Consider the following 13,620-nt stretch of genomic DNA (forward strand, 5'->3'; position numbering starts at 1 on the left):
CCCTGACCAGGGCCGTTTGGGATTCATCCTGGGGCCGAGGGAACAGTTTGTTCAGTATTCATCTGGTTGTCATGCAGTTAGTTGGTTAGCGGGTTACAAAGAGGAACGTTTAGCTTCAAGCGGCTTTGCTGTGTGGCTCCATTACGTAAGAAAGCATCCTGCTACACCTGCAAAAACTGAAATCTGTTATGATCTTTCTGAGTGAGCCGGTGTCCTGAAGTGATCTAGCAGCGTGATGCTTGACTGGTGGAACAAATGTCTACAATGGGACACTGATGTCTGAGTTCCTAGTTTATTTTGTGTTTTATTTATTAATAACCTAATTCAAACAAATAACACCAGATGGAATGTGTGTCGAAATGAGAGTTAACATTCAGGATTACCCCATTATAGTCTCTCTCCATAGTCTTTTTGTAATAGAGCTGTTAGCAGTGTTGTTTTTCCAGGTTTTTAGCGTCTCAGTCAGTGGAAAATCAATTGAAAGGGCCATCCGGGTGGCGCAGTGGTCTAAGGCAGTCTTTTGTAGCACCAAGCCGACCACTGCGGTCTAGATTCAAGCGTCGACTGTATCCCTCATGTATCCGGGAAGGGGGGGGGGGGCGTCTTCTGGGGAGGGGGGAACATTGTGTGGGGATGAGGCGAAGGAAGAGTGTTGGCCCAAGTCGCCACCTCCCGTGACACACACTTCCCTTTGATTATTAATGCGGGCAGTTGCGTCCTGCTTGTGGTGAATTGGCCAGGTAGTCACAGTAAGGAGGTCACAAGGAACGGAACCCCCCCCCCCCGTCGTAAACATGTTGGGGACCACACTGCTCGGTGCCACCGGACCAACGTGCCAACTTTCCGGGGGCAGACAGGGAGCCCACTTCTAAATGTGTTGCGTGTCCTAAATGGAACTCTATTCCCTATGTAGGGTACTACTTTACACCGGGACACTGGGAGAAGTGCCCTTTATAGGCAACAGGGGACCATTTGGGCTACAGTCCAGGCCTGTGGACTGGGTTTTGTTTGTCCGCATCGGAAGCAGTTTGTTTTGGGGGTTAGAGGTTCTGACAGCCCCTCTGTGTGGAGGCGGGACTCTACCCATTGATGGATGAGGCCCCTGTTCCCACCTCCTTCGCCCCCACTTTTCATCCTGGTCTGCACCGCAGACCTCCTATTCCACCCTGCGTGCCTGGCGGTGGGAGGACAGCCCTGGAGACGGACAGCCCGTCATGTCCCAGCATGCACCATTCCAGTCACACAGGAAGTTGTTGCACACTAGACTAACAGGGTTGGACATCTTTGCTATATTGGATGTGCCCACAACGTGTCCAGCCTCAGAGTCTCTGTCCTGGTTGGGAAAAGACTGGTCCAGTCCAGTCTCAGAGGTTCTGTCCTGGTTAGGAAAAGACTGGTCTAGTCCAGTCTCAGATGTTCTGTCCCGGTTATAAAAATATTGATCTAGTCCAGTCTCAGAGGTTTTGTCCTGTTTTGGGAAAAGACTGGTCTAGTCCAGTCTAAGAGGTTTTGTCCTGGTTTGGGAAAAGACTGGTCTTGTCTCAGAGTTTCTGTCCTGGTGTGGGAAAAGACTGGTCCAGACTGAAAAGAGGTCTCTCAGTTTCCATGTTCTTCATACTTCCGCTGCCTCCCCAACAACTGGAGTGGCAGGGCAGTCTAGGGGTTAGTACGATTGGTCGCCGATTCCAATCCTTTAACGTGCAAGGTGAAAAATCTGTTGTTCTTTCCCTGTTCAACGCACTTAACTCAGATGTCTCTCAGTTTGTCTCTGCAGAAATTGGGAATGTTCTTAGTCTGGAAAAAATAAATAAATAGAGACTGAGACCCTGTGATGCAACGCAAGCAGACTGACAGACAGACAGACTGACAGAAAGATAGACAGACAGATAGACAGACAGACAGACAGTCCGTCCAACAAGTAGACAGACTGGCACGCAGACAGGCAGGCAGATAGACAGACAGACAAACAGTCAGGCAGATGGGTAGACAGACAGGCACGCAGACAGTCAGGCAGGTAGACAGACAGACAGACAATCAAGCAGACAGGTAGACAGATAGGCAGACAGACAGACAGAAAGACAGACAGACAGGCATTCTCAGTGATTACAGGGTGTATTACAAAAATACTGTAACAGAATCTGACAGATTTGACTCTGTGAAGAAATAGGAGAAACACGACACCAATTCTCCGCCGACACGGCCATGCTGTTCTGATTAGCCACGTTGTAACTCCTCCCTTTTCCCTCTCTCTGTCCTCCCCTCTCTCCCTACATTACGTTCTCTCTCCCTCCCTCCTTTTCTCTCCCTCCCTCTTTCTCTCCCTCCCTCATTTCCCTCTGAAGGGAACATGTGATTTAACTTTTGTAATTGCAGACCAGCAGCCATGTCACAACTGTTGGGGGAGAGGAAAGATTGAAAGATGAAAAGAGAAGGAGAAATGGAGAGAGAAAAAAGAGAGGGACAAAGGTTTAAAGGAGAGGGAAATCTAGGTGAAAGATGGTACAGTGGGATAGAGGGAAATTATAAAACGTGTACAGAAAGGAGAAAGAGACATGGAGAGACAGGGAGAATTAACGCTAAATTCACACTAATTATAACGACCTCCCTCAGGCTAGCATTTAAAACAGTCAAAGTGAGTTAGAGAGACGGGGAGAAAGACGTTTCTTGTGTGAGAAAGAGACCGTAGAGAAATGGCACTAGAAAACTGTCATCGGTCAGAATGAGTTTGTTGGTTTATTAGTGAAGCTAAATGATTTCTTATGATTGAGGATTATTTTAGTTATTATTTTGGTTAAACACAAGATCTAACCCAACTGGACTCCTGTCTTTAACTTGATCACTCCTGGTCCTGGACTGGGCTCTATATCTATAATGGTCCTGGTCTGGTCTCTCTATATCTAGAATACTCCTGGTATGGTCTCTATATCTATAATGGTCCTGGTCTGGTCTTTATATCGGTAATGGTCCTGGTCTGGTCTCTCTATATCTATAATGGTCCTGGTCTGGTCTCTCTATATCTATAATGGTCCTGGTCTCTGCAGTGTTCCTGACGTGGGTGAACTGTTCCAGTGTTCGCTGGGCCACCAGGATCCAGGACTTCTTCACCGTGGGAAAGCTTCTGGCCCTGGTCCTGATTATCATTGTGGGACTGGTTCAGATATGCAGAGGTGAGAGACACACACACACACACACGCACACTGTTTTCTGTTGAAAATATCTCCCATGTCTGAACTGATATTTAACTATGACTCCCTTAGCGTGCCAAGCAAAGCGCCTACCTCCTTAGCTGTCTCTGCTAATTTTAAAGCTGCTTCTACTATCTTTACAGTTGTCTCTACTACCTTTACATCTTCTACCTCTACAGCTGTCTCTAGTACCTCTACATCTACTACCTCTACATCTACTACCTCTACAGCTGTCTCTACTACCTCTACACCTACTCCCTCTACAGCTGTCTCTACTACCTTTACATCTACTCCCTCTACAGCTGTCTCTACTACCTCTACATCTATTTCCTCTACAGCTGTCTCTACTACCTCTACATCTACTTCCTCTACAGCTGTCTCTACTACCTCTACATCTATTTCCTCTACAGCTGTCTCTACTACCTCTACATCTACTTCCTCTACAGCTGTCTCTACTACCTCTACATCTATTTCCTCTACAGCTGTCTCTACTTCTGTCTGTCATAGAAGACTCATCCCTCCTCCTACAGAGTCAGCGTAAGCAGGCTGAAGCATTCTCAAAGCCTGTAGCTATAGAGTAGAGGTCTGCAGCCCCCCCCCCCCAAAAAAACAAAAACAAAAACTGGTTTGATAAATCAGGTTTTGCGCCCTCACCAGAATTGGGGGTAGGGAACAGTCCATCAACAGTTACAGTTACACATTCCTAAAGGCTTCTGTTTGAGTTGACCTTGTGAAATGCTGAGGAATGTCAGCAAGTGATCCGGTCCCTCTCAGTGTTCAGTAGACCTCTCTCACAGGTCCCTCTCTGTCAGTGTTCAGTAGACCTCTCCCACAGGTCCCTCTCTGTCAGTGTTCAGTAGACCTCTCCCACAGGTCCCTCTCTGTCAGTGTTCAGTAGACCTCTCCCACAGGTCCCTCTCTGTCAGTGTTCAGTAGACCTCTCTCACAGGTCCCTCTCTGTCAGTGTTCAGTAGACCTCTCCCACAGGTCCCTCTCTGTCAGTGTTCAGTAGACCTCTCCCACAGGTCCCTCTCTGTCAGTGTTCAGTAGACCTCTCCCACAGGTCCGTTTCTGTCAGTGTTAAGTAGACCTCTCCCACAGGTCCCTTTCTGTCAGTGTTCAGTAGACCTCTCCCACAGGTCCGTTTCTGTCAGTGTTAAGTAGACCTCTCCCACAGGTCCCTTTCTGTCAGTGTTCAGTAGACCTCTCCCACAGGTCCCTCTCTGTCAGTGTTCAGTAGACCTCTCCCACAGGTCCCTGTCTGTCAGTGTTCAGTAGACCTCTCTCACAGGTCCCTGTGCTCCTTTGATAATGATGCACCTCACCATGCTGGTTGCCGTCATTAACTTCTGGTCACATGAGGGAATACATGCTGTGAAACTAACGACTGTCCCTTCTGTGGTCACGTGTAGCTGACTGAACAGCGAGGATGTCTTCCAAAGATGGGTTGAAAAGTCATGTCAACCTTGGGACACACTCTTGACTTGAATGATGCAATTTGTTGTTAAATTTTAATTCAAATATGCTCCTGTGGTTTATAAGAGTAAATAAACATCATCAACATCATTCAGGCTGTTTAGTTTTCCATGTGTCACGTCTTGAAATTAAATGTAAATAAATGCGTGTCATTTAATTAGGCACGCCTGTCAATTCTTTTGCGTGAAATCGCTCATTCACAAAAATAATGTGTTGCTTTCTGGGGTTCTACACTGCCAACTGCTTGTAGGTGTTGGGCAGAGGTTGGAGTGGTCCATTTGGCATTTAGCTATTCATTGACTCTTCTGCCCCCTGTTGGATGAGCTCGGTCACTATTCATATAGGAGCTTCCACAAGCACAATCACAGATGGTCTCACTGACCTCTAGTGGAGATGGAGGTGTACTTTTCCGGGTCCATCAGGGCATTATCTGGACTGTCCAATAAGGATATCAGTGTAATCTCAGAACTCCTTTTGGTTTGGACACAGTTGGTTTCGTCTTGTGACATTATGACCTCTTTACTAACATGTTGAATACACGGCCTTACATTTGGGTTTTTAAATACTATGCAGAGTTGGTTCTTTCTCATGATTTCACCACTTCTCTGACCACGTCTCTTCAGACAAGATATAATTGGTTCCCTCGTGACTAAACCACATCTAAGAACCCCTTCTTCCCAAGTTGGAACCCTGCATTTGAATAGCATCTTCTCCCATTCTAACTGGCCTTTTCTGTTGCCTGGGTTGATGTTTCCTCAGATGTACAGATGTATTTGGAATATGCACAGATGTATTTGGAATGAAAACGATGAACATGTTTAGTCATCAAAATAGATGGTTTCCCAGAGCCACAGTGTCAAATTTTGATGAAACTTAACATGGCGTTACCTGGTAAAAGTGGAATAAACTGTCCTGATATGATGGTGCATTGCCCCCCTGTCAGGTCACTATGATGCTCTGAGACCCAGTCAGGCGTTTGAGTTCACACGGGACCCATCCGTAGGGCAGATAGCCCTGGCCTTCCTCCAGGCTTCCTTCGCCTTCAGTGGATGGAACTTCCTCAACTACGTCACAGAGGAGGTGGTTGAGCCGCGCAAGTAAGAATGGAGGCACAGACAAAGGACCCATACACCCATGGACACATAGACCCATGGACCCAAAGACACATAGACCCATACACCCATAGACATATAGGCCCATGGACTCAAAGACACACAAACCCATGGACTCATACACCCATAGACATATAGGCCCATGGACTCAAAGACACATAGACCCATACACCCATAGACATAGGCCCATGGACTCAAAGACACACAAACCCATGAACTCATACACCCATAGACCCATTGACGTGTGATGCTGGGACCCATAGACCCATGGATGCGTAGACCTATAGAGCCATAGAACCATAGACATACGGTTAGGTTGGGAAATATTTTGACACTGACACAATTTTCATAATTTTGGCTCTGTACGCCACCACAGTCGATTTGAAATGAAGTGCATACTTTCAGCTTTAATTCAAGGGGTTGAACAAAAAATGAAACGTCTTCAGTTGTTTGTTTGTGGGTTTTTCTGCCTTAAGTTTTGTCTTCAGAAAGTGAAATGCATGCTCGATCAGGTTGAGATCAGTTGATTGACTCAGCCATTGCAGAATATTCCACTTCTTTGCCTTAAAAAAACAGTGTTTCTTTGAAAATATGTTTTGGGTCATTGTCCATCTGTATAGTGAAGAACTGTCCAATCAACCTCACTGAATTTGGCTGAATCTGATCAGATAATATATCCCTATACACTTCAGAATTCATCTGGCTGCTTCTGTCTTCTGTCACATCATCAATAAACACTAGGGACCAGTGCCATCGGAAGCCTTGCATGCCCATGCCATCACACTGCCTCCACCGTGTTTTACAGATGATGTGGTATGCTTCAGATCATCAGTCGTTCCAAGCCTTTCCATACTTTTTTCTTTCTATCATTCTGGTACAGGTGGATCTTAGTTTCATCTGTCCAAAGAATGCTGTTCCAGAACTGGGCAGGCTTCTTGAGATGTTTAGAGTTTTTTTGGCAAAATCTAATTCTATTCTTGAGGCTTATGAATGGTTTGCACCTTGTGGTGAACCCTCTGTATTTGCTGTCATGAAGTCTTCTCTTTATGGTAGACTTGGATAATGATATACCTACCTCCTGGAGAGTGTTTTTCACTTGGCTGAGAGTGTTTTTTTCTTTACCATGGAAAGGATCCTACGATCATGCACCACTGTTGTCTTCCGTGGACGTCCAGGCCTTTATGTATGCAGAGCTCACCAGTGCGTTATTTTTTTCTCAGAATGTACCAAACTGTTGATTTGGCAACTCCTAATGTTCCTGCTATCTCTCTGAAGGATTTTTTTTGCAGCCTAAGGATGGCCTGTTTCACTTGCATTGAGAGCTCCTTTGACTGCGTGTTGTGGGTTCACAGCAACAGCTTCCAAATGTGAATGACACACCTGGAATCAACTCAATACATTTTACCGGCTAAATTTATAAAGAAATTAAGAAGGAATAGCCCACACCAGGCCTTTTGAGTCAATTGTCGAATTGCTTTGGGTCCCTTGAAAAAGAGGGGGCTATATATTAAAGAGCTGTAATTCCTAAACTCTTCCTCCAAGTTGGATGTGAATACCCTCAAATTAAAGCTGAGAGACTGCACTTTAAGATGATATTCATTATTTAACTGTTACTTGAATATATTGTGGTAAACAGCCAAAATAACAGAACTTGTTTCAGTGTCCAATTATTTCCAGACCTAACTGTGTAGACCTGTGGAGACTGACCCATAGACTTATAGAGCTATAGAAAAATAGACCTGTAAACCAATGGAACCTTAGACCCATAGACCCATAGATCCATGGACCCATAGCACCATGAACTCATAGATCCATGGACCCATAGACCCATGAACCCATAGATCCATGGACCCATAGCACCATGAACCCATAGCACCATGAACCCATAGCACCATGAACCCATAGATCCATGAACCCATAGACCCATGGACCCATAGATCCATGGACCCATAGCACCATGAACCCATAGCACCATGAACCCATAGATCCATGAACCCATAGACCCATGGACCCATAGATCCATGGACCCATAGACCCATGAACCCATAGATCCATTGACCCATAGACCCATGAACCCCATAGACCCATGGACGCACAGAATAGATCTTGACAGCATAGATCCAGACAGTAAAGTTACAGGTCTTTCTCCACGTTGGCCTACGTTCTGGTAGCGTCCGACTCATTCCGCCACAGGGCAGAATGTCTGCTGGATTTGACTCCTACTGGAGTTCTGTAATACACAGCCTTTACTGTATCCCACAGGAACCTACCCAGAGCCATCTACATCTCCATCCCATTGGTGACGTTAGTCTACACAATGACCAATATAGCCTACTTCTCCTCCATGACCCCTGAGGAGCTGCTGGCGTCCAATGCCGTGGCTGTGGTGAGAATTTGTCCAATGCTCCTTTAAGACCTATAGCAAACGCAAAGCTGTGACAGGGAATTAAAACGTTGTGTGTAATAGAACCCAGGCCTTAGCGTCTGGTTTTCACCAGGTCAGCAGTATAACGCATGCATTTTTGGATAAGGTCCATGCGTGATTTCCTCAGGTCATTTAGCTGTGTGCCGTTGGTTTGTGTGATTGTTCTCTGCCAGACGTTTGGTGAGAAGTTACTGGGTATGTTCTCCTGGGTGATGCCCATCTCTGTAGCTCTGTCCACCTTTGGGGGGATCAACGGCTACCTCTTCACCTCTTCCAGGTACTAGTCACAATCTTATGGTCATTTAACCCTTTTACCCAAAGTATGTTATACTTGTGTAATCAAAACTGTAATCAAACCCTGTTCCGGGTTGAGTTACCGTCCATCTACATAAGCACTTTGCTTGAACGTACAATAGTCTGATGACACCAGACTCTAGTCCAGCTACTCTGCTTTTCTGCAAAGGTTGTGTTTCTCTGGGGCCAGAGAGGGACATCTGCCCTACCTGCTGGCTATGATTCACCTGAAGAACTGCACTCCTATTCCTGCCCTCTTAGTCTGTGTAAGTACTGTCACTTGCCTGTGTCTGTGTGTGGGTGTGTCTGTGTGGGTGTGTCTGTGTGTGGGTGTGTGTGTGTGTGTGTCTGTGTGTGGGTGTGTGTGTGTGTTTGTGTCTGTGTGTTTGTGTGTGTGTTTGTGTGTGTGTGTCTGTGTGTGGGTGTGTGTGTGTGTCTGTGTGTCTGTGTGTGTGTGTTTGTGTGTGTGTGTGTGTGTGTGTGTGTGTGTTCGCGTATGATCATTAGTGGTGAATATTCACATCTGCCTCCACAGTGCACAGCCACCATCGTGATTCTGTGTATCGGAGAGACCCATAATCTCATCAACTACGTCTCCTTCATTAACTTCCTGTCCTATGGGGTGACCATTGCTGGTCTCCTGTACTATCGATGGAAGAAACCCAACATCCTGCGTCCCATCAAGGTAGAACAATGGCAGCTCAACTCTGACCAATCGGATAAGCTCTGAAAGTCTTTTGATGGGATTGGTCAGATGACTAATTAGTAGACAAAGTGATCAGAATTGGGCTGGCTGTGGGAATGTAGTGTTTGAAATTCACTATACATTAAACTTATTGGACTGACGGTTTCCCAGAAATATTAGAAGCAATGTGTGGAATGTATTCTCCACGTGGAAGCTAGGTGAATTGCACAACTATTCCTTACAATAATCAAACATTGTTTTCTCACAATGTAATGTACATTTCCTACACAGTAGAATTTAAACATCCACATTTTAAGGATTCCCAGTCTGGCCTCTTGAACGAAGGAACGACGTATCTCCATCCCTTCACATACATTAGAAAGACATAATAATCCAAGCCCCGCCCCTCCATCCAGGTGAGCGTACTGATCCCTGTCAGTTACCTGGTGTTCTGGGCCGTGCTGCTGGGGTTCAGCCTGTACTCGGAGCCCGTAGTTTGTGGCATGGGGATTGTGATCATGCTGACTGGTGTACCTGTCTACTTCGTCGGGGTCCACTGGAAGAACAAGCCTAAATTTGTCTACAACATCGTGGGTGAGTGACTTGGCAATTTGTTCTTACTGCAGTAGAGCTCCTGGAAGGACATGCTAATGGACAAAAGGTTGTAGTTGATGCTTTTATGTGGATTTTTAGGTAGGCGTATTAATTTATATGCCAGGTAACATGCTTTGTTTAGTTTTATGTGATTATAGTTTGGAAACAAATGTCTTCAAACTTCATAAGATGATGCCTTTGAATGACCCTGTTGGAGTTCTGTCCCTAATTGCAAAGACAATTTTCTAATTTAAAAGGAAGTTGCCTCAGAGGTGCTGTCCATGGATCTCACAGGACTGTGTGGGTTTCCATCATTTTCTGTGTCATGTAATGTTGCCATCTTCAGGCTATGTGTCGTTAGTGAGGTTATTGAGCACTAGAGGGCAGCACAAGCCTAATTTCCCTGTTTCTTTTGTTATTTTCCCCACAACTTATTGACACCACTGCTTATGTCCCTGGACGTCTGTAGTGTCTTGACCCTGTTGTATTGTGTTCCAGAGTGCGTGACCTACGTGGGCCAGAAGCTATGTTTTGTGGTCTTCCCCCAAGAGGACCTCTCAGAGATATCCCCCCTCACAGCCCCCAACAAACACAAAGACTGACCCTGCTGCCTGTCTTCTGGGGACTAGTTAAAACACAACGACTGACCCTGCTGCCTGTCTTCTGGGGACTAGTTAAAACACAACGACTGACCCTGCCACCTGTCTTCTGGGGACTAGTTAAAACACAACAACTGACCCTGCCGCCTGTCTTCTGGGGACTAGTTAAAACACAACGACTGACCCTGCCACCTGTCTTCTGGGGACTAGTTAAAACACAACAACTGACCCTGCCGCCTGTCTTCTGGGGACTAGTTAAAACACAACAACTGACCCTGCTGCCTGTCTTCTGGGGACTAGTTAAAACACAACGACTGACCCTGCCACCTGTCTTCTGGGGACTAGTTAAAACACAACAACTGACCCTGCCGCCTGTCTTCTGGGGACTAGTTAAAACACAACAACTGACCCTGCCGCCTGTCTTCTGGGGACTAGTTAAAACACAACAACTGACCCTGCCACCTGTCTTCTGGGGACTAGTTAAAACACAACGACTGACCCTGCTGCCTGTCTTCTGGGGACTAGTTAAAACACAACGACTGACCCTGCCACCTGTCTTCTGGGGACTAGTTAAAACACAACAACTGACCCTGCTGCCTTTCTTCTGGGGACTAGTTAAAACACAACGACTGACCCTGCTGCCTGTCTTCCTGGGACTAGTTTGACCTCCATTAGCTTCTTCTGGTTTCGTTCAACTCCTGGTGCTCCTGATTGGCAGTCTTACCCACCATGCACTGCTTCCTTGAGGGCCCCCAGGCGCCTGTTGTTTGCTCAAACGCGTCCCAACCACTGAGGCCCTGAAAATTCCAAGTAAAGCTAGGAAACCACACTGTTTGAAAACGGACCTCCTCTTTCACAAGGAACTTTTTGCACTCCGATTGGTTTTCAGGGAGTTTTGTTCTCAATTTTGTCTTTTGTTTTTGAATATTCTATTGTGCCTTACCAGTGGGAAAATGTTTGTTGTTTTGTTGATTAATTATTAATTTACTTAAATGTCCCACTGCTTCCTGAGACTTCCATGAACCTGACTGACCTACTCATATTGTTTGGTGTTGCCAGGAGAGGGGGAGTGTGGTACCCTATTCCCTTTGTAGTGCACTACTTTGGACCAGAGCTCATGAGGAATAGGGCGCCTTTGGGGATGCTCACAATCTCGTTGTGGAGGAGAGATACAATGGAAACACCCTGAAGCGTTCCTCAGAGATAAGAAAATAATTCCAGCACTTGCTCAACTTGCTTTTTAGTCCAAGTGCCTGAGACATTTGTGCTTTATCTTTCCAAGTCCTTGTAGCTCATTGTGATGTTTGGCTAGACAAAGTCAGCAATGGGCTTGACTAGAGGCCACCTGCCTCTAGACTCACCTGCCTCACTTTTCAAGGAAATTCTAAACGTAAAGATGCGTGTTCCAAACCAGACGCCATTAAGTTACATTAGTCACTAGAACTTTGTCGTTGAGGCACTTGCGATGTCCACAACTATGAAGGCCAGAGGATTAGCCCTGTTCTCTCTAGATATATTTCAGTCTGACAGTATTTCCTGCAGGACTCCCTGTTTAGTCCATTGCTTTTCCCACCTGCTGTCCAGGGAATGCAGATGAGGATTCATTTTTATCGGTGTGGCCCATAGCAGCTGTCAGACAGCTGGGGTTCTGATGTTCTGCACTTGGATGGTTCTGCAGGGTTCTTTAAATGCATGGGTTGGTAATTATGGTAACTACACTAGTTAAATGAAGCCAGGCGTCTTGTCCACCTACAGCCAGCACTGCCAATCATCAGAGCAATGCATTGTTGGGTTATACCGACACTACAGACAATGTCCCAGGCAGTACTTTGTCATGGCTTCAATGCCTCATGCCATGGCATCTCATTGGTGGAAGAAGTGATGCATCCAGGTCAAATACACAAGAAGTGACCTCCATTAAGCCTGGAAGTGACCTCTGTTAAGCCTGGAAGTGACCTCCATTAAGCCTAGTTCTTTCCGTTTTTGGGGCTTTAATTTGTCCCTGTGATGGATTGGCTGTCACTCATGCATCTGAATTGTTAAATGTCAACAACACGCATTTGACTGAATCCTTCCCTAAAGGTCCCTGATCAATGGAAAGTGACTGTTAAGATTATTTCAGTTAATTATATTAGACTTATATTATACTCTCACACACACACTCACACACGCACACGCACACACATACACACACACACACACACACACATACACACACACATACACACACACACATACACACACACATACACACACACACACACACACATTTACCTTTTACTATCTTGATATTATTCCCATTTTTAAATCCTATTTCCTTAAACTTATAACTAACCCCAACCCGTAATCTTCTGACCTTAATTCTAACCATAACCTCTTACCATAAGCTTAACCCTGGAATTGAGAACATCCTGGAGACGGCCCGGCGCGAGTTAAGACAGGATGGGTTTTATTCAACTTTTTATTTGATATTTTTGTTCCTACCTGGAAAATAAAACATGCCCACAGGTTTTATTCTGTTTCAAATGCCACCCTATTCTCTATAAGGCCATTTGGTACACACTAATGTACAACGCTGTTTCCCAAAAAATGACGCTGCGCAAAATGTAAATAAAAACAGAATGCAATGATGTGCAAATCATTTATCTCAATATTTTATGGAAAATGGTTGCGTTTGGTTGGTGGTCCAGTTCGGGGTCCCCGCCAAATGTTTTCAATGGGTGATAGGTCTGGACTGCAGGCAGCCCGGTTTAGCCCTGAAAAATATGTTGCCTGGATGGCAGCGTATGTTGCTCCAAACCCTGTATATATTGTTCAGCATTAATGGTGCCTTCCCAGATGTGCAAGTCACCCATGCCATGTGCATTAATGCACCCCCATACCATCATGGATGCTAGCTTCTGAACTGGGCACTGATTACAAGCTGGACGGCCCCTTTCCTTTTTAGTGTGGAGGATGCGGCATCCATGATTCCCAAAAATAAGTCCATCTTAAATACGCTCAGGCCCAGAGAATTTAGTGGCGTTTCTGGATCTTGTTCATATCTTGTTTCTTCTTTGCATGGTAGAGTTTTAACTTGGATGTAGCGACATACTGTGTTCAAAGACAATGGATTCTGGAAGTGTTCCTGAGCCCATGCAGGGATGTCCACTGCAGAATCGTGTCAGGTTTTAAATGCAGTCGTGTCTGATGGCCCGAAGGTTACGGCCATCCAATATTGGTTTTCGGCCTTGTCCCTTGCATAAAGAGA

The 13,620-nt window shown here is 45.6% G+C and overlaps 1 protein-coding gene across 2 annotated transcripts in view; it reads left to right on the forward strand.

The window, feature by feature from the left end:
- Positions 1-13,143, forward strand: part of slc7a10a (solute carrier family 7 member 10a) — a 32,966-nt gene extending 19,823 nt beyond the window's left edge. The window contains exons 4-12 of one of the 2 annotated variants that reach the window (XM_034287068.1): positions 3,042-3,167; positions 5,605-5,758; positions 8,036-8,159; positions 8,372-8,475; positions 8,662-8,758; positions 9,028-9,177; positions 9,594-9,771; positions 10,270-10,400; positions 10,446-13,143. In XM_034287068.1, coding sequence (XP_034142959.1) covers positions 3,042-3,167; positions 5,605-5,758; positions 8,036-8,159; positions 8,372-8,475; positions 8,662-8,758; positions 9,028-9,177; positions 9,594-9,771; positions 10,270-10,373 — 1,037 coding nt within the window. In that variant the 3' untranslated portion in view covers positions 10,374-10,400; positions 10,446-13,143. Of the gene's footprint in view, positions 1-3,041; positions 3,168-5,604; positions 5,759-8,035; positions 8,160-8,371; positions 8,476-8,661; positions 8,759-9,027; positions 9,178-9,593; positions 9,772-10,269 lie in introns of both variants that reach the window. The other variant, XM_029114283.2, reaches the window with a different exon arrangement.
- Positions 13,144-13,620: the final 477 nt, after the last annotated feature.

Source organism: Esox lucius, chromosome 17 (genome assembly GCF_011004845.1).
Source record: "Esox lucius isolate fEsoLuc1 chromosome 17, fEsoLuc1.pri, whole genome shotgun sequence".
Lineage (NCBI taxonomy): Eukaryota > Metazoa > Chordata > Actinopteri > Esociformes > Esocidae > Esox > Esox lucius.